A 20,910-nucleotide genomic window follows, 5' to 3' on the forward strand; every position below is an offset into this window, starting at 1 on the left:
TCACAATGGGAGAGAGATAGCTAGGAAGGGATGATAACTGGCCATGATGGATGATCAGGTGAGGGGTTTTTGAGGATTAAGGAGACATGGGCATGTTTGTAGGTAGTAAGGAAGTAGTCTATAGACAGGGAGGGATTGAAGCTAAGTGAGAGTGGAAATGATAGAGGAGTAATCTACTGGGGAAGACCGAATGGCACAGATCACTTGTGCACAGGGAGGGGGTTTGCCTTGGCCAGAAGAAAGGCCATCTCATTATATGAGACAGGAGTGCTAATGTAGTCATGTGACTTTTCCCCACACAGAATAATGTGTTGCCTTTATGTGACTTTTAAAAAAATGAAATGGAATTAGCTTAGATGTTAGTACTTGTTTGCCTATCTGAGAACAGGTACTGACAGTTTTATAATTTTTTTATTTAACAGACTGATGTTCCTCCACTTTCTCCCTACCCATTTGTAAGAACAGGCTCCCCTCGCCGAATACAGTTGTCCCAGAATCACCCTGTCTACATTTCCCCCCATAAGAACGAAATGATGCTTTCTCCTCGGGAAAAGATTTTCTACTATTTCAGCAGTAGTCCTTCAAAGGTGAGAGCTTTTGAAATCTGAGATTCAGTGTGCCCAATGCTACAAAGGCTAAGTATAGGCTAAATGGCTCATACTGAACACTTAGAACCAATCACTAATAACGAGGGGAAGCAGAGTAGCAGGTGCCCAATGACAAAAGACATCCTTAGATAATGATGGCTTTAATGAAATAATTCTAAATTTGGTTATAGCAAAGAATTATCACAGAATGTCAGAGATAGAAAGGACTTAAGTGGCTATCTAGTCCAACTCATACCTGAGCAAGAATTCCTTCTACTATGTACTGAGAAATGATCATCTAGCTTTTGTCTGAGGCAGTTCATTTGACCTGGGATACCTGTTTTTCTTTAATTTACATAAAGCCAAATCTTCTTGTGCAATTTCCTTCTATTGCACCTAGTTCTGTCCTTTGAAGCCAAACAAAATAAGCCAAAGCCTTTCCCATGACAACCCATTAAATATTTGAAGACAGTTGTGATGTGTTCTCCCATTTCGCCTTTAATCTTTTCTCCAGGCTAAAAATCCTCAGTTCTTTCAATTGATGTGGTATTGCCAAGATCTGGATGCCCTTCACCATACTAATCGACTTCCTTTTAAAGAATGTTTTCTGAACTTTTAAAAAAAGTTTTGAGAACTGTATTTTCAGTATAATTGTCTTCCTTTGTATCTTTTATGCTTTTAAAAACATTATTCTGAAGTGCCCATGTTTCACCAGATTTTCAAAGAGGTATATGACTCCTGTTCTTGATGCTTTATGCCTTATTGATGTCCTTAAAATGGAATACTCATACTGAACATGGCCTTCTAAGTGTGGCCTGATTAGGGCAGAGCACAGTGGGACCATCACTTCCCTAGTACTAAACATTACCTTGTAGCCTAAGACAGTTTGCTTTCTTGGCTGCCATATCACAGAGGTGATTCATTGATCTACAAGTCTTTTCCATATGAACTATATAGTTATGCCTTCCCTGTCTGGCATTTGTGAGATTTTTTTTGAAACCAAGTGTAAGCTATTACACTGATCGCTTAGACTTTACAATGTTCCTTCTGATTTAGTGTTGTAGTCTAGCCAGCCTTTCCAGCTGTAATAAGCATACTAGCTATAACTTTATCTAAATCATTGAAAAAACTATTAAACAACACAGGGCCAAGTACAGATCCCTGGGACACTTCACCAGAGACCACTTTACAAGTTGAAATTGAACTTCTTTGCCAAATTATTAACTGCTCAACTCTCTGGAAAATTGAAATCCCCATCACTCTTGTGCTGGGCTTCCCAAACTCCTAAGTTGCTGCATCTTTCTACAAAGGCAGAATGAAGCATCCTCTTATGACAATACTACTTATACCTATCTCCATTTACAGTCACACAATTTCCTCTGATTCCTAGACTTGTTCATGAGATTTTTCTTAACACTTCACCTCCCCTCCTCCATTCTGTTCCTTTTGATTAAGCCATATCCTTTCAGAATCATCTTAGTCAAGGGTCGCAACATGCCAAATCTCAGATACATATAAGGCCAAATTTGCCTCTTTATATTAGAATCTGTAGTTCATGTTGCTCCTTATCTGTATTTTGTGTACTTTTTATAGATAGCTAAAACTAGTGCTTTGTTTTTAACTGGCACCTTTTCTTGAATTTTTGTCTCATGAACTTCTGGGTATGTCTACTGCCATTCTTCCTACATTGTGGCTACTCCCATCCTATATATTGGTGGGTATACAGTGGCAGTTGTTTGCCTCACCCTTCCCTTTCAGTTAAATACCCTTTTGATTAGATTTTCAAGTCATGAGGCAAATATATTCTTAGCAACCTTTATTAGGTATAGTCAGTCCTCTTCCAAGCAAGCATCTGTCATTCCTGTTTCAGGAATTTACATCTTGTTCTCAAACCAGAGTGCCTAGTGTTATGCACTTTCCAGATCTGCCTCTTCTCAGTCTCTTGCCTTTTGTGGGTAGTAGTGATGGACAATACCACCTATGTCCCCATGGTCTTCAGTTTCATGCTCAAGTATTTAGCATATTTAATTATACTTTCTAGACTATCTGGTACTACCATTTGAGCACCCTGTACAACTAGAGGTGGGGTGGTAGTCATCTGATTTTTTAAGTCCTAGAAATCTATCACATCTTGCCAATGTGCCTTGGGCAAACAGCACATACTTTTATAGTGTTATCAGGTTGACAATTAGCTACTTAAGCTTTCTCAGCAAGGAGTCACCATACCAACTGCTACTACTTGTCTTCTTCCTCCCACTCTGAGTCCTTCTCCTGACAGCATGTGGCTCCATATTATCATTCCTTGAAGGACAAACAGCTGCTTCTTCATCTGCCTTTTGAGGAAGAGTCTTCTTTTTCCTAGGTCTAGGTGTTCAAGTGATCTTCCTCCCCTGTGACAGCCTATTGGTCAGGATTCTTTTCAGATTCTTTAATTACACACTGGAGCCCTCTGTTTATTTTATTCAGGAACATTTCATTCTCCTTGACCCAGAGGAGGAGGTCCTTGACCACCTCACTGTCTACCACCTTCACTTCTAGGAGGGAGACCAACCTGAACTTTTGAATACAGATACAAATCATTTGACTGAGACAGAAATAAAAATTAGTAGGTACATTGCTGAAAATTTTACCCTCTTCTCTCTACTTGATGGGAATGAGTTCCTTAAATTTTTGTTGTTCTTGCTAATAGATTCTGTTTAACTACTATGGCAAATTATGGAGTTCTCATTGTGCTTTACAGCTTGATAACCCCACCCAGTTTCTTTGCCCTTCAGCTGGAGTCCTTTTCCAATTTTTTAAATCCTTCCAGGTTGCTCCTTGCCACCAAATTCTGTGAATGGCCTTCACAATTCCAAAGTCTTCTAAATCACTTTCACAATTCTTTCTCCCATGGAAATCTACTCAAAGGTAGATTAAAAGCCAAAATATCTTAATTAGTAGGCTTGGATGGTGTCCTCCCTATCCTCCCTTCTACCCAACTACGTTTGTTTACTATTTGTGTAGGGTTAAGTTTGTGGGGAGGGTTTCCTGATTTTAACTGGACCTTTGAGTAAATGTCTTTGTTACCAGGAATAATCTGAATTTACAGAGCTATGGTATTATTAGCACATTACTTATCTTACCTACTTTGTTGACGTAGAGGCTGAAAGAGATCAATAGTATGATAAGAACTGGGGAAACTCCAACCAAGAAGAGAGGCATTCTTTTAGAAGATGGAAGTGAATCACCAGCTAAAAGGATTTGCCCAGAAAATCATACTGCCTTACTACGACGCCTACAAGATGTAGCTAATGACAGAGGGACCCATTAAGGTTAGTCCCTTGTATTGAAGCTGTCTTCTCAAAAATTACTGCAGCAGCAGCAGCATTTAAAATATGCCAAAGTATGGGGCTCTCTCCCTTAACCTAGTCCAGCCAAACCATCAAGTCTTGTTTAAGGAACTGAGAGATTCCTTTCCCAGCAGACTGTAGATCTGTCACACTTTGCTTGTAGAGTATGTGCTCAGTCCAGCTGCCATACCCAAGAAGCTTTTTAATGTTATTTCCTCAAGTCTACACAGCCACAGTCCCCAGAGAAAGGCTGCTTAAGCTTCCATATTTTCATTCTTTGTAAGAGATTTCCAGAGAAGCCTTTATGTAAACTCGTTCCTATCTAAAGAACATTCTTCTTAGGAGCGTTTTTAATAGTAATTTTAATAAGTAGCTACTGTATCAGAGAAGCTATATTTCAAATTCATTCCTCCCTATTCTGAATCACCCCAAACATGTACATAGTTGAAAGTTTTAAGAGTGAACTGTTGCATGAATAGAGGATTTATGCAACCCTAAGGGAAAATTGACAGAAAGGAAAAATACTATTGATAAACTATCGAGGATTATTTACTGTGTCTCCTATTCCCTTAAGAACTCTGTATGTGGTGGGCTTTTAAAAATTCTTGGGCACTTTGCAGTGATTATTTTATGTATCTGTGCAATGTGTGAAAGTGAACCTGTATAAGATGTGGCACTTTAGGGCTGTAAAAAGCATGATTTTATAACCCAGATGAGTTATTTTTTGCTGTATACTTGCAATGGCACTTTCTACAATGTGAACGTTAAGTACAGGACTTTCTCTAGGATAAACATTAAAAATTCTTTTTAATCTGACCTTTTGTATTTATTTTTTAAAAAAAAAAGCAGTGTTTTAAAACTGTTAAGTTTGCCAGTTGTGGATGCTTGAATTCCTTTTTTCAGGTAGGGGAGTTCTAATTTTGCTTGATCTCAGAAATTAGTTTAAAATGTCCAAAATCAAGTTGACTGATGAGGTTAATCAGAAAAATTATGATCTCTTGCCTTTGGAGGTGGCTATCCCAAAAAAACTTGCAGCTATTAATTTGAAATTTCTAAATAGCTTTGGATATGCTGCCACTATATCTGACACCTTCGGGTGAAAAAAACTGGATCGAGTTCAGAATTTAGATTTTCACTAGTTCAAACTTTTAGCGCTTACACAAATTAAGGAATATTAAATGCTAACAGCAATTGAATGATATACCTTTATTAATCATTCCTGTTCAGTTTCAAAGTTAAATAATCTATTAGGAAGATATAATTCAGTTGTAAATTGAATTAGTATAAAACAAGTTACTGAGTAACTTCATACTGGTCTGAAATATGGAATTTTAACACTGTTCAAATGGAATAGTGTCTGTAAAAGTATTTATAAAATTGTCAAGATGCTTACCTATTGCTACTGTAATTTTGTATGAAAATATTACAAGTGTATTTTTCAATAAAAGCATTTATAAATTGATCTCTGGATTCCTAGTTCTGTTGGGAAAAAAGGCAGGACAAACCTTGGGTTTAATTTATCCCCACATAATACAAACAAACGACAAGAGAAAAAAGTAATTTTTTCCAATTTATTTTGTCACTACTGAACACACATTAGTCACACTAGCAGAGCAGGCACCTCAGTGTCATTAAATACCTTTGACCATCAGGAACCTTTTATTTAAAGGTTCCCAAAAGACATAACCATTAAAAAAAAAATACGACTGTAGTTTGCTTTGGGGAAAACAACACACCAAAAAACTACAAATCATAGTGTTCTGGTCTCCTTTCATCAGACTAATGTGTGCTTCAGTGACAGTATCAGCTTGTAAATCAGTAAGACAGTAGGCTAAGACTAGCAGTCTCAGTTTATCTTTCACTTAAAAGTGCTGTTACTAAACCAGCTCTATATACAATTCCACATTCTAGCATATTTACAATTGAAACCATTGATTTCAAGACCATTAAATAGTGTTAAACTCTGTCTGCTATATTAGTTGAAATGAATGCAGCTTACCTTGCCTTCAGCATCAGATTTCCTGCTAATCTTTCAGCCAATTAGGTTTTTAAAAAGGCTATTTCTGGGAAGAAAAATAAGTTTGAAAGCCCCTTCAAAAATCCCCAATAATTTGGAGTACTCAACTAGATAACCACCCTAAAGAAACTTCTAACAGAAGTATTGCATTATTTAGAGAAAATTCTTCCAAAATTCTGTTAGAACCTAGATGTATATATAAAACACCAAAAATCAGTCTTTGTTCGAGCAGTTTTACTCTTTACAGTCACGGCCATTGGTCAGCTTAACTAGTCCAGAGTCCAGCAGAAAAATTTCTTCCTGCTCTTCTCCCTTCACCAGCAGAAAAGTGCTCGGTGCACCGACATTCAGAAATTCACTTAAGTTGTTACTGTTTTCTCCTCTTTACTGAAAGGTTGCACTGAGCCAGGTTTTACCCACGACAGGCCAGCAACATGAAGGTTTTTACTATGCTGTTCTTCTGGCTTCTTCTAGGCATAATAAAAAACAAGACATTAAAAATTACAGAAGAGGCAGACAGAAACAGAAGCCTATAGCTTTGCATTTCTTCCCCCAAGATATGTAGTAATAGGATATCATTTTTTAAAAAAAGTTATTCAAAATAAAAAAATGTAAAATTAAATCCTGAGCTAGTCTCAGGTTACAAAGAGTTTAAATATATACATATATATATATATATATGTATATTTTTTTTAGGAGTTAAATCTTCTACCTACTTTCTGAGTCAGCATCTTCTCTCTAGCATCATCATGTACAGAGGGATTCCATGGAGAAAAACTTTGGGAAAGAAGATTCAAGGACTTTAAAAACATGCATGCCTTCTGATTTCCTTATATGTCAGTTCTTCATTTGCTAGGATAGTCATATTTTCAAATGATATTCTAAAACCAGTGTTCTTTCCCTCCCTCAGGGATTTCAGATTTCTGGAAAATAACTCTGGCAAATTTCTGGAAAATATTTACAGCGCCCTTTACACACCTAAAGCTACTATTAGCTAAGGAACATAAAGATGTGTAATGACTTAATATAACAGAACACCAAAATAATTGTCATTAACTGGCTCTGTTAATATCATCTTCCCTACCTAGACATCTGTATTCTCATCTGTAATATGAAGGAAAGAGATTAAATGATGTCTCAAGTATCACCTGGCTCTTTATATGAAATTTTTATGAGTGAAAAATCAGTAACTGCCAAAGCATTATTTGTAACTGTTGAAATTACATCAAAACTGTCCCCTAATGCTACACTGATACGGAGCTGACCCTGGATTCTAGAAGGCTATATGGCAGTGGCAGGTCCTAACAAGCTGGAAAGGCTACAAAGATAGGCTTGATGTCTGAGGTTAAAAAGGCCTAGCCATTGGGTAATGAATTTTTTGGCTAGAAAAATTCATGAAAATATCTACTATGGTATAGAATACAAAATGGATGAAGTCACATATTTTAAAAGTAAGATTTGAGACTACAGAAGAAATGATCTGCCTAAGTCTTCAAAGAGCTGAACTATCTCTTAGTTTATACTACCTCTTCACAAAATCCCTAAAGTCCTAACTTCATGACAAGGTCAGTAACTGAAGGCCTACAAGAGCAAGTACCATAGGTAATTAATGTTGACACTAGTATTTACTAAATGAATGGTAAAATTTTCAAATTAACAGAACCAAACCAGATTTATGACTTGTTTTTTTACAAAATACATGACAATATGTGGTTTCCCACATAGGAGGTGGGGAAACTCTATAGCTACCAGGGATCAAACATCACCTGCTAAGCCAAGGACAAAGTAATAAAGGAACAAATACCAAAGTATTCCACAAATGCTTTTAAAGTAGTGGGGGGAAGGAAATGAAAAAAAAAAAAGGGAAGAGAATAAATAAGCATTTATATGGTGCCTACCATGGAACAGGTAACTGTGGCTCATAACTATGCTCTTAATTTTACAAATATTATCTCTTTTGATCCTCACAACGACCCCTGGAGGTAGGTGCTCTTATCCCCATTTTACAGATGAGGAAAGTGAGGCACACAGAATTTAAATGTCTTGCCCAAGGTCACACAGTTAGTACATGTCTAAGGCTGGATATGAACTCAGGTCTTCCTGACTCAGTACATCTACTACACTACCTAGCTGCCTAAAGTAGACAGCTAGCCTAGGACCACATGAGAATGACATGACAATGTAGTAATATAAAATGTCATTTATTTGCATCATATACTAACCTAATTGCATAGGGATCTTCTATTTTAGGCTGATCGAACAAATGAGTGGTGCATAGTTGGACGCTGTCAACCACTTTACTTTTAAAAAGTTGAACATCCTTTTCATACCTGCGTTTAGGAAAAAAATCATTTTCAACTCAGTAAACATAGCTTAACACTCAATTTCATCATAAAACACTGAAAAGGTTACATACAATAATGCAGCCTCAGGGTTCAAAGGGGTGGTTGTATCGATCTTGTAGAAAACTCGTCGTGCATACATCAGTACTTGCCAAATGTGATTATGGTTCCTCCTAAAAGAGGGATGGGAAATTATTACCAAGGTTTTCTCATGCAATATTCGATCACTTATAAAGAAAGTACTAACCTCCATTTTGCAAATGCTCTCTTCACATCCAGTTCACCTGAGATGGGATCAACTAGTGGGTGGAAGACGGGGATATCAAACACCAAGCGCTAGATTTAAAGAGAAATGGCGCAAATTAAAACTTAATATTTATCATACCAGGAAGATTAAAATACATAGAAGAATAAATGAGAACAAGAATATTATTACATTGTTAAACTCAAGAGGAGCTGACATGAATATGGAACATCATTATCACTTTTAATGTTTTTCTTTTGAGCTGAAGGTTGAGAAGCGTAAGGAAAACCATTATAAAAGGAAAGCCTTTTTAGTGGTACACAACAATTCTTCCCATCACATAGTAAATGTCCTACTATAGTATCTCTGAGTAAGAGGAATATGCTGAGCTGAGCTCAGACAAACTCAGAACTGGAAATGACCTCAAAGGCCATCTAGTCCAACTCGTACCTGAACAGTAATTATTTCTACAAAATATGCAATAAGACTTCAGACTTCAAGTGAGGAATAAGGTGACAGCTCTTCCCACCATTTTGAGACAAATCTAATTTTAAGGACATTTTCCCTTACATCATGTCTAAATCTGCTTTCTCTGCAACTACTCATTCATTACTCTTACCTTGGTCCCCTGAAGTAATTCTGATTCCTTTTCAAACATTGGAAGTCATGATATAACAAAGTAGTAAATACCATTTTGGGATAAAATTGAGAAGATAAGCTTTTAGAAAACTGAAGCATTAAGTACTAAGTCAGGAAGTGAATAATTAACCCACAGTAAGGCTACAAACCAAGCAACAACATGGATTGGTAGAGGCGAAGCTTCATACTACTTACTGGACAATCGCCATCTGGGTAGTTATCTGGGATATAAACTGTAAACTTAAATACTCCATCTTGATACAGTCCATGCCGTATGAATATTACTCCAAACCACACTGTCAAAGAAAAAGGTGTCTTAAACTTGTTTAAAAAAAAGTGACTCTTGGAAATGAGAAGAAAGAATCCATATCTTACTTAATGCAGAGCGGTAGGATGGCTGCACATAGACACCAGGCAACTTCTGCTTCACAACCAAGGTGCTGGAATGGAAGCAGGAGGTGGAAATGTTAATTTATATGAATGTAAACTGCATTTACAGATGACAACCTCACAGTCATTTATCAGCTAGGGGAATATACCAGACAATTACCAACATAGGGCAGCCAGTGCCAATATGATAGTGGTGACTGAAGCCAAACTACGCAGAACACAAAGGAAACAAACTCCTAGGTTAGCATGTGAACATTGCTTTTGCACAAGCAGGAGAGCACACAGGTTTCAGTGCCCAGCTAACTGGTCTACTTCCTAAATGGGAGAAACAAAATAAATGAACATCACTGGGAGCAGCATGAACTAGAAAATGACTTCAGACCAAAAAATTAGTTCCTGAACGGAAATATGTTTAACTGAGGAATGGCACTGCCTCTCTCCAAAATGCTATACATTCAATCCTTAAGTGTCTCTGAACAACATAACCTTCTAAGTTAGTACACTGCACAGATTGGTGTAGAACAAACACTTGTTGAAATTCAGAATAAATTCAAAAAATTAAAAAATAGAAATAAATTGTGGCCATGCTAATTCCAATTAAATTTGGGATAATTACACTATATTTAAGTGACTCTTGCTTTGTTCCAACAAAAAAGGCTACATACCTACATACAAACATTCCCAAACAAATAATTCATGTTTATTTTTAAAGATTACAGAACTATGTCTTGGTATCTCCTATTTAGCTGCATATAGCTCATCACAGCTCTGAAAATTAATGAGAAGCAAGAGACCAGCACTGGAATAAAAGTGAGTTTTAAATTTGCAAAGTGCTTGATGAGAAGAGGTGCTATAGGGTATAAGTTGCAAAGGGCTCCCCAAAATGAGATGCCAAGTCTCATACAACTGAAATCTATGGGCCTTGCTATGAACATAAAAGCTCATACATGAATATGTAAAATACTAGCCTTTAAAAAACAATTTTTTTTAAGAAAAACAAAGACATTTGCCTGTCCATATCTAAGGAAAAGAAAAGTCATGATCTGGTTTGCTTCCCCTTGCTGACCATTCTTTTTTCTGCACCTAAGAGTAGGGTTTGTTTCATTCTTTGTATTCTATATCCTTAGTATCCAGCACAGTATGTGGTATATAAGAGGGGCTTAAGAAATGCTTGTTGGTGATTGCATTAAAGCATTGTGTACATGCAGGACCATGACAGACCCCCTGAGAAGGTTAACAGTATCTACTATCTTTTAAAAAATTAAGCTGCTAATTTCTTGGGTTTCAGTGGCAAATAAGTTGCTTTCCCCTATTTAATTACTCCTACTCTATTTTTTTTTCAATTTCAACCTGCATATTTAATTAAAAACTATTTTGCAGTAATGTGTTTATCAAATAGCTCATTTTCTAAGCATGTCAACAGGACAGTGACCACTCATAACTGCCATAAGACTTGCCAGATCAAGTGACTGCTTGTATTCTAGCACAGAATAGAGATGTAGTCACCATAATAGATGCCTATTGAACTCCCTGCCTAGCTTCAAGAATAAGAATCTGATTATAAAGCCACATAGACCAATATTACTAAGTCACACCCAATCACAATTACACTGAAATTTCAAGCATCATTCTATTATATATATTAGTGACAAGTTGTTTCAGTGATTCTGAATGAATGAATTCTGAATATAAATGAATGAACTCTCATTGTCCCCCCTCAGGATCATGGATTGAGAGCTGGAAGGGAACTCAAGCTATTTAGTCCTTATTTTTAGAAATGGAGAAATTGAGATCCCAGAGAAAGTCACTTGCCTATGGTCCTACAAGTAGTACGAAAAAACCTGGGTCTTGTGACTGTAAGTTCAACATACTTTCTACTGATCCTCTTGCTTCTCCTCTCTCTTTCAAAATAAACTGCTTCATTAGGTTATAAGCTGAAAGAAGGCTATTATGTCCTTCACACGAATCTCCTACGTGAACACTGAATAACTTGAATCATCTAAAAGCCCAATACAAAGGCATGCTAAAGGCAGAATTTCCGCCCCATTAGCAATGACTAGAAAATTAACAACTTTTCTTCTAAATCTTATTTCCCAGCTACACACAAGCTCAACTAGGAACGACTACATTTCACAGAGACTATGTAGGTAACATACACATCCTTAGCTAAAAGGATATTATCACATCACATTCAAACTTATCTGGAAAATATGTTAAAGGCTTTATGAGAACTACATTTAGAAACTTTCCCAAAACAATCTCCATTATTTACTTTTGGGACCCCTTCAGAATTTAATCCAACCGTTTGTGAAGAACATACAATTCGGCAAGAAGGGAATATTCCAAGTAGAATGGTCCATAAGAGGCATGTGTGCCATTTGTCGACTGTGCTGCAGGGGCAGGAGATGTAGGTTTAGTTATCGGCAGAGCATTTTTAGGAATAGAAGGCAGCTGTTTCTTTGGAGCAGTTCGTGGTGGACTAATTTTCAGGTCCCCAGTCACTGTCTTCTCTTCACCATCAGATCGCTATAAGACACAGTTTTGAGAACATTTAGTAGAAGGACTTCTCAGATATACTGGTACATGACTTCTCAGATATGCAATTTCAGCTCTATGATCTGAAAGTTAGGATTGGGCTTTCACAAAATTTTAAAACTATCATCAAAAAAATTTGAGACATCTGTGAGCAAGCAGGTTGTTTACAGTAAAAATGCAAAGTTGAAATTTTCGTCACTTTCGCCTCCCTGCGTCCTTTAAAAATCACTATACCCACAAGACTGGCTATAATTGCAATGACAGTCTCAAAAATGAAGATAAAAGATGATTTAAAATTATAGGCAACCTCAGTATAAATGATTTAGTCATATTTTCCCCATAAGTTTAATTTTAGTAGCTGTAATATAGATGTAAGCTATTACTAAACATTTATATTCTACCACCATTCAAAATCTAGAGGACTTCTCCTGTACTTAGATAGTACTAAAAGGCAAATAAGAAACTGAACACTAGGTAAGTAGTTTGGGAATGACTGAAATTAGTTACCACCTCATGATGTGGGGTACTCATGTTAGAGACAAAAGAGTGAAGTTAATTTCTCACTTGCCTGAGTCTGAATTTGATCCTGTTCCTAATGGATAGGTTTCCACATTTTGAGTATCACCAGGATAACTGTCACCCTTAGTCAAAGACAAAGGCCTAAATGAGTCATGGTGACTAAACTATCCAGCCCAGAGCTTCCTTGGGTCAGGTACCACCAAAGACTGCACTTTGGACAAAGTTAAAATCCTCCCTCAAGAGCATTATTGTAGTTCATTCTGTTGAACAAGAGGGAGTGAGTGAGGCCTCAAAATTTTACGAGAGCCTTCAATTATAAATCAAATATGATACAATCTACCAGACTGGTCTTTCCTCAGGATTCCCTAGACTTGCACTAAAATCCTACACACACACAAAAACTCCTGCTCAAATATGTGCAATGAATGGGTTTCAATTTAGTTGTGGGGTAGCTACCAAGTTGTTACATAAAATCCATTTTTTTTTAGTAGATGTGAGCTTGATAATATTCTTAAAATTGTGACACCAATTTTTTTCTCTGTAAGACACATTTATAATCACATTTAGTCACTACTCCAAGATTTCTCCAACTTTTTCATACAACTCTTAAGGGGAGCTTTGTATTTTTATGATAGTAGATTCTAGCACAGTTCTCAGATATATAGATTTTCATAATAAATCAGTACATTCACCTTGCGTGCAGAACCTGTAGACATGCTCCAGAAAGGGTTCATAACGTGTATTCTAAGCAAAGAAATTAAATCCTCTGTCACCAAACTGTCAAGCCCTCAAGATACACTTTCCACCTTTAAAAAGGATAAAGAAAAAGACATCAATATGGATGTTAAAGATTTCTGAAATAGTCAAGAACTGTGAAATTGAGAAATGAGTATTATTAATTCAAGTTAAAAAAAAACAGGATTTTTTCCCACTCAAAAATCAGTTTGTAAAACATGATCTTTTGTCATTTTTTCTTTAATGTTAAAAATCCCACCCCCAACCTCTGCTGGCCCCAATCTCTGCCTATCCTATTCATTCATTCATTGTTCAAACCAGTTTTCTCTAGGGAGACTGTGTCACCATATATGTTGTGATACTGTGACCCCACTTCAGCTTTTGTGTGGTAGACATACAGAAAATATGTACATTTTAGTTTGTTCAACAGCTACGATTCACTACACTATGCTTGTTATTTCAACATTTGTTAAACATGGGCCATCTCATTTCTAAATGTTTCCATTCAGAGATGTGTAGTTAGAGGGTAATAATAACTATTCACATTTATATATCACTTTAAGGTTTTGCAAGTGTTCCCGAGGCAGCTAGGTGGTGCAGTGAGTAGAGCCGTGGGCCTGGAGTCAGGAGGACCTGAGTTCAAATCTGGCCTCAGACACTTGACACATTTACTAGCTGTGTGACCTTGGGCAAGTCACTTAACCCCAACTGCCCTGCCCTCCCCCCTCCAAAAAACAATAGAAAGAAAGTACTCTCTCCACAAGTACCCTGTGAGGGTAAGCAGTGCAAATATTTTTAACAGATAAGGATAAGGAAGCTTTTAGGAGCACACAGCTAATAAAGGGCAGTGCTCCAATCTGAATCCAGGTCTCCTATCCAGGCATAGAGATCCTTTCAAAACACCACGAAATCCTTGACCACTTGGCTTTATATTCTTCACACTACCATTTAAATAAAATGATAGCACATCTCCTGAAGATATGGAAACTTTTCAGTCACTTAAGGAATTTGAACTAACTAAAAATGTGGGGTATGAGACTAGTTACAATTAAGATAGAACAATATAAATATCATCTGATTTTACTAACAAAAGCAGCAGAAGCATTAGCCTCTTCCAACCAATGTTCCAAGTAGCAGATAGGAAAACAACAGGCTGTCTCAAGGGATATTAAGTCAGCAGGTCATTTACTAAAAATACAAAGGAAGAAGAGAGTGACCAGAAGCCAAGCTGAATAATTAGAACAGACTCCTTTACTTTGGTGCTCTTTCCAGTCCTAATTAGTGAGGCATAGATAGGAATTCACTCAAACTAATTACTGTAAAACTCAAATGAACATGGGCAACATTCTACTAAATCAGTAAGTACCCAGGCTTTGTAAATAATTATGCCGGCCAATATCTGCACTCAATAATAGCTGATGTCTCCCCACCTACACTATAAATTTGTTGAATGCAAAAATCATAAACTCTTTCGGTATCCTCCACAGCCCCTTAAGTATAGCCAACATTCAAATATTTGTTGGCAGGCTACAAGGACCTCAGCATTGCTTAGGCAGGGTTACAGTTAGCCACTAAATGAATGTAATTAAAAGATCAAATGCTTCTTTTAAAACCGTGTGTGTGTGTGTGTGTGTGTGTGTGTGTGTGTGTGTACACACACATACATATATATATATATAAATATATACACGTATATGTAAAAACTCCTGCCATTCCCAGGGTAGCTGTGTGGTTTTCTGAAAGGTAATTAAATCCAATAATCAAATCACAGAAGTGTAATAACCTTGGGAGTTAAGTCTCAGTTCTCCTAACATATTGGATTATATCCAAAAAGTAATATAACCTCTTTTCACTCTTTAAAAGTGGATACATATAGAACATAAAAAATATGTACATAGATGTGATCATCAATCAGCCAATAAACATTTACTAATCCCCTACGTACCAGACACTGTGATAAGCACTGTGAGTACAAAGAAAGGAAGAATTCAGTTCCTGCCCTCAACAAGCTCAAAATCTAATGAGTGCTTTCCAAATTATACACAAAAGACAACAAGTAACGAGGATGATAAGGATATTACAAATTATGCCATACTGAACTGGAGATGTTTATCATGGAGAAAAACTGGAAGCAAATGGTGAAGTTCCAGAGAGAAAGATTAATGTAAGGAAAAACTTCCTAACACTTTGTGTCCAATACTGGAACAAAGTGCCTCAGAAGTAGTAGAGTTTCAATCTCTTTAGTCTTCATACACATAAATGCAGCAGATAATATGTGTAGGTTTATTTTACATCATCCAACTTTGCTGATGATGTTAAGTGCTTTAATTAGTTTTTAGTTGACTCTTTAGGATTCTCTTAGCCATCATATCATCTGCAAAAACTGATAGTTTTGTTTCTTCTTTGTCTATGCTTATTCCTTCTAGTTCTTTTTCTGGTCTTATTGCTTATAAGCTAGCACAATGGTGATAATGAACATCCCTGCTTCATCCTTGACCTCATTGTCGCTGAAGTTTTCAAGCAGAGGATGGATGACCACTTGTTAGGGATCTTCTATGAAGGGTCAGATTCCTGTCCAAGTAAGGCTTGAAACGGATAAACCAACTCTAAGATTCTGTGAAATAAGCAGCATTTACACCTGCTTTCCTGAGAATGCTGCTAAGACTAAAGCTGACCCAAAGGCACTAACCAAACAGATCTTTCATGTCTGCTATTGCATGCCTCCCAGTCATTCACACATAACCCATTTCGAAGCTGCGTTTTCAGCATGCCCTTGAAAAATAAAGTATTTGGTGATTCTAGAATTATGCACAATAAAAAGAATCTTGGAAACTATCAGTGGTTATCCCTTCATTTTACAGAGGAAACAAACTAAGGCCCAGAGAAAGGAAGTCACTTTTTTTTTTGCTTTTTTCCTTGAAAGCAGGGTCTGAATGACTTCTGTCTTTGTTGCCCCAGTTCCTAGCAGAATGCCTAGCACACATTAGGTGCTTAATTTTTGCTGAATCTGAACTAAATTGCTTTTAAGGTCCTAAAGCTGGTCAGTAGCAGCACTGAATCTAGAACCCAGGTCTACTGTGTCCCAGTCCAGTGCTCCTTCTACAATACTATATTACAAAGTATGGAAGACAGCTTTTTAACTTTTTTTTCCAATAATAAAAAGTAGCATAATAAAAGTTACCCAAAATTTTACAAAGCAGTTTACATGGCATCTCATTTGATCTTCACAACAATTCTGTGAGGTAGGTGTTATTATTATTCTCATTTTACAGGTAAGGAAACTGAGGCTGAGAAGAGGTTAGGTGACTCACTCAAGGTCACATAACTATTAATGTCTAAGAAAGGATTCAAACTCCAAGTCCAGTACTTTGTCCACTTCACCAACTATTTGCCAATAGCAGTTAGCAATCAAAGCCTCTGGAAAATTTATGGTTTCTCATCCTTTGATGAAAGTTGCAGTAAGATGGTAATAAAAGAGAGGAGAGGTTTTAGTAATAACTAAATTTAAAAGAACAAGAAAAAAGTATCAATCATTTTTGTTTGAAACATTTTAACTGGCCATGAAAATAAATCTGATCTTCCCTTTTATTAAGAGACTGAGAAAGGCTCTTTATCTTGGCTGGTCTTATGTGATGACCCTGAATATGCAAAATAAAAACTGTAACCTACCATAGAAGAAATACACAGTTCCTTGGAACTTGATACATTTCTCAAAGTAACTTTTTAAAAATGACTTTCCAAATGGCAAGGGGCCATGTTCTCTACATTCCAGTCACACTGGGCTACTAGTTTATTTCTTACACTTGATGGCTTTTCCCACCCTGGGGCATTAGTTGTTTAGTTGTACTCTGCTGCCTCATCCAGGCCTCTCAGGATCATTATTATCAAGATTTAGCTCAGGTGCCACCTCTTCCATGAAGACTTCTATAATTGAGTCCTCTCTCCCTCCTTAAACGATCTTAAACATAGGTTTTTTTCCCCCCCCCAATGATCCTGACCCGTGACATCAAGCAGGTCGGCACCTTTCTTTGCAACTCTAGACTTAGTTGCCTGGGGACACTGAGAGGTTAAATAACATGGGCGCTATGCTATGTCAGATGCAGGACATCCAAGCTAGTTCTCTTAACTACTAAACCAGGCTGCCTCTTCTCCTTGGTAGAATGTAAACTCCTTGAGTGAAAGGGGCTGTGTCATTTTAAAAATCTTTGCAGCCCTAAGTTTTAATAAACATTTGCTGGATTCAAAAGAAATAAAACAAAAACCAAAACCCAGCCACTATGGGTTGTCAGAAATGGCGTTGTTCACAGCCTGTCTAGTTTTTGTCCAGAAGCAAACCTCTGGCATTTTCTCTAAGGGGTATTAACAGCACGGGGTGGAAACTGTTTCCCTGTATGCAAAGAATCTAGCTAAACCTGTAAGTGTTGCAAGCTAATGAATGCATTCTTGTTTTCCAACTTTAACTAGATGGTAGGAGCCAGTGAACAGGGCATCATAAATTACTGTGTATCTTTTGTAAACTACCTTAATCATGTGGTCCGAGGGGGATGGGGAAAGAAGAGTACAATTCATTCACTGAAATCAGGAGAAAAAAAAATTAAGCCAGACCCCGGATTGAGCAAAGGCTCCATACTACGTCAAATCCCAGAGACGATGAAACAGCATAAAGAAAACTCTTGCTGGGAAAACATCCCTAGAGACGTTTCAACCCCAAAGAGAAAGACAGAGAAACCCAAGCAAGAAGGATGTAACGAAACTAAGAAATAAAAAATCCCACGGAGGTAGCAAGAGAGGAGGAGGAGAGATACACATCGACCAACTCGGACCTGACTTTCCTCCTCCCGAGCCATCCAACGCCAGCCTTCTCGGGCCGGCCTCCCACTGCAGGGAGATGCGGGGCCTTCACGGTCCTGGGGGCAGCAGCCCAGGCTGCCGCCCTCTGTCCCAGGAGAAGCTCCCCTCTCCCGGCCGACCTGGATTCGCGGGGCTGGCCCCGTTCCAGGCGCTCCCTGGGCCCGGGACCCCGTCGGGCTCGCAGGGACACGGGCTACCCGGGCCTCTCAGGCGCCGCGCCCTCCCCAGGGCCCGGGCGCACTGGGACCCCCGCGCCGGGCGAGCGGAGGTCTCCAGAGCAGGTGCCTGGGAAGAATAAGAGAGCTAGGGAGGGAAGCGCCGACAGGTGCCCCCAGCCCCGGCGGCGGCCCCGCCTCCGTGTCCCTGCACGGCCGCCGTCCGTACGGAGGGGGCAGTGCCCGGGATGGACAGAGGGGTAAGGGGGAGCAGCAGTTATCGGGGGAGGAAGGAGGGAAAAGGAACTCCCAGCGATCGTCGGTCCCACTCCGTGGAAGGTTGTGCTTACCGGACGGCCCGGCGGCTGTCCCCAGCCTGGCCCCCAATGCTTCAGTGCCGCGTCCTCCGCCGCCGAGCGCTGCAGCTGCTCGACACCATCTCCGGCCTCAGCGCTCGGCCCGCCCCCCCAACACCGCCTGTCTTTCTCCCCTCCCTCAGAATTTGACTCCACCCCACTCTGTAAAAGCCACACACTTCCGCCTAAGCTTTGACTGTTAAGTGGTTCTCGCACCTGCCCGTCAAGATCGATCTTCCGGAAGCGCTGGGATGGCTGGCCCACCCTCCTGCCAATCAAACCCGCCCCCTCTCCCAAGGGCGGCACCTGGACGCAGGATTACGCAACAGCGTCGGGGGTGGGGCTGAGAACTGTCACTCACTGAGGAGGGGAGGGGAAAAGTCCCTCCCAGCAGGCGAAAATGGGAGAGAGGAATAATGTAGGAAATGGGTGGCTGAGCGTGATTGGTCTATGATACTGTCAATCCGAGAGGAGCCACGCCCGAAGGTTTATGCCGGCGCAAAGTCCGGGCCAGTCAGGAAGGCTGTTCCCATTTTTCTCACGCTGAGCTGGGCAGGGCGTGGGGGCGTGGCCTAGGGGCGTGTCCACGTGTCTTGGGCGTGGGCCTAACTTCAAGCTGGAGGGACTTCTGGGTCAGTGTGGATGGTTTGGAGCTTCGGCTTTTACTCCCCGACCCCTGTAAGCATGGTTTTAGGCACTGGACCCACTCAGAGCTACTGTAAAAATTAATTTGTAATTGACCAGAAGGAGTTGAAGCTGCATCTCTGCTACACGTCGCGTGCGATTTATCATGTGGAGCATCGTAAGCCATCCCGGAACCACCTGCAAAGCTTCAGTAAAGCAAAGAATAGCAACTTTCATACGCATGGTACTTTTAAGGTTTGCAAAGCTCGTTCTCCGTGAATAACCATTTTATCTTGAGCGCCTGGATTTTTTTTTTTTGAGACCACATGGTATGGTAAAGGTAATCGAGTCCAGAAGAGGATTCTAAGCCTTTCTCTGCCAATTACAGACTTTCAGAGCTTGGACAAAGTGAAATAACCTCTCTAAGCCTCAGTTTCCATTTCTGTAAAAATAAGGTGGTCGACTATCAGTGTTCTACAACTGATTCTGGACGAGTTTCCTTTCCCTTTCCCAAAAGCCCACCCGCCAGGGCCACTTTCTAGTTCTCTGGGCAGGAATATTCTAAAGCTTACAAAGCTATTTTTTCTGCCTGGGTATGCATAGAAAATGTAAAGCTATTTGACTATCAGCATGAACTGAAGTTAAGAATTAAGTAATTGACAAGGAAAACAAAGCATTACACTCCTTGAAACCAAATATATTTTGGGATTGTACTTCTGCTCACATTAATAGTTGGACCTAAATCTTTTACAAGGTGGAAAGAGTACAGAATTTATTACATATGTGACTTGATAGGTTTCCTTATCTGCAAAATGATGCTGGACTAGGTGATCTCCATGGTTGCTTCCAGTTCTATGTCTTTATGTCCACTTTATGGGTAAATGCATATCTGAGATGCTAAAATGATTTGCTGAAGATACCTTAGTAGTGACACATCAGAATTAGTAGCAGAGCTAGGTCTAGAACCTAGGCCTTTGTAGTCCCCATCCCAGATTTTTTTCTATTATATTTCTTCATAAATTATTGTTAGTGGGGGAATTAAAATTGGATTACTTAGCTGCCCAAGCCTCTGGCAAGAAAGTAACGCTTAGAAAATCAGAATTTCAAGGCTAAAAGAGACTTTAGTGATCATCTAGCAACTCCTTCATTTTACAGATCGAACTGAAGCCCATAGAAGGGAGGCAACTTTCTCAAGATAACACAGTCAGTTAGTGGCAGAACTGGGACTCATCTTCTTGATACCCTTCCCTCTGCCCCCATCATCTGTTATTCAAAGGAAGAGGAGACAAGGTACTTTGAGGCGTCCCTATAACTGTTGTTTCTTTAAAACTATAAAGCTAGCTGGTGGCCCTGAACCTTAGTTATAAATCATTTTCAGTAAATTTATATTTATTCTCCTCTAAAACCACTGCAAGAAGGCTTCTCACTTCATCATTTTGCTCTCCCAAAGTTACTAATATTTCCCCTACCCCTTGTTCAGTAACTTCCAGTGACTTCCAGGCTCAAATATAAAATCCTCTATTTGGCTTTTCGAAGCCCTTCATAACATGGCCCCCTCTCCTTTCCAATCTTCTTACACCTTGCCCC

General features: G+C 39.0%; 2 protein-coding genes across 4 annotated transcripts in view; one reads left to right on the forward strand and one right to left on the reverse strand.

The window, feature by feature from the left end:
• The window catches only part of RBL2 (RB transcriptional corepressor like 2), a 41,583-nt gene extending 36,204 nt beyond the window's left edge, over nt 1-5,379 (forward strand). The window contains exons 21-22 of the mRNA XM_036748371.1: nt 423-587; nt 3,727-5,379. Coding sequence (XP_036604266.1) covers nt 423-587; nt 3,727-3,897 — 336 coding nt within the window. The 3' untranslated portion in view covers nt 3,898-5,379. The remainder of the gene's footprint in view (nt 1-422; nt 588-3,726) is intronic.
• Nucleotides 5,380-5,473: 94 nt separating this feature from the next.
• Nucleotides 5,474-18,994, reverse strand: LOC118840979 (AKT interacting protein). Of its 3 annotated transcripts, none has more exons than XM_036748372.1 (10): nt 18,694-18,994; nt 13,295-13,408; nt 11,869-12,074; nt 9,534-9,598; nt 9,354-9,454; nt 8,523-8,611; nt 8,350-8,448; nt 8,156-8,263; nt 6,650-6,710; nt 5,474-6,403 (listed from the first exon to the last, which is right to left on the reverse strand). In XM_036748372.1, exons 2-10 carry the CDS (start codon nt 13,334-13,336, stop codon nt 6,293-6,295), a joined length of 882 nt encoding a protein of 293 aa, XP_036604267.1. In that variant the 5' UTR covers nt 13,337-13,408; nt 18,694-18,994; the 3' UTR covers nt 5,474-6,292. The 3 variants fall into 3 exon arrangements, with proteins under 3 accessions (XP_036604267.1, XP_036604269.1, XP_036604268.1); XM_036748374.1 differs by having other exon boundaries at nt 5,474-6,400; nt 18,694-18,796; XM_036748373.1 differs by lacking the exon at nt 18,694-18,994 and adding an exon at nt 18,161-18,289.
• Between the last annotated feature and the right edge of the window lie 1,916 nt (nt 18,995-20,910).

The sequence above is a fragment of the Trichosurus vulpecula genome, chromosome 3 (assembly GCF_011100635.1).
Source record: "Trichosurus vulpecula isolate mTriVul1 chromosome 3, mTriVul1.pri, whole genome shotgun sequence".
NCBI classification, from domain to species: Eukaryota; Metazoa; Chordata; class Mammalia; order Diprotodontia; family Phalangeridae; genus Trichosurus; species Trichosurus vulpecula.

Excerpts from the sequence above, each read along its gene's own strand:
- LOC118840979 (XM_036748372.1), bottom strand. The coding sequence starts at position 13,336 with ATGAACCCTTTCTGGAGCATGTCTACAGGTTCTGCACGCAAG. Across the intron at positions 9,455-9,533 it reads ATCCTACCGCTCTGCATTAA|TGTGGTTTGGAGTAATATTC; the intron begins GTAAGATATGGA and ends TTTCTTTGACAG. Across the intron at positions 8,449-8,522 it reads AGAGCATTTGCAAAATGGAG|GAGGAACCATAATCACATTT; the intron begins GTTAGTACTTTC and ends TCCCTCTTTTAG.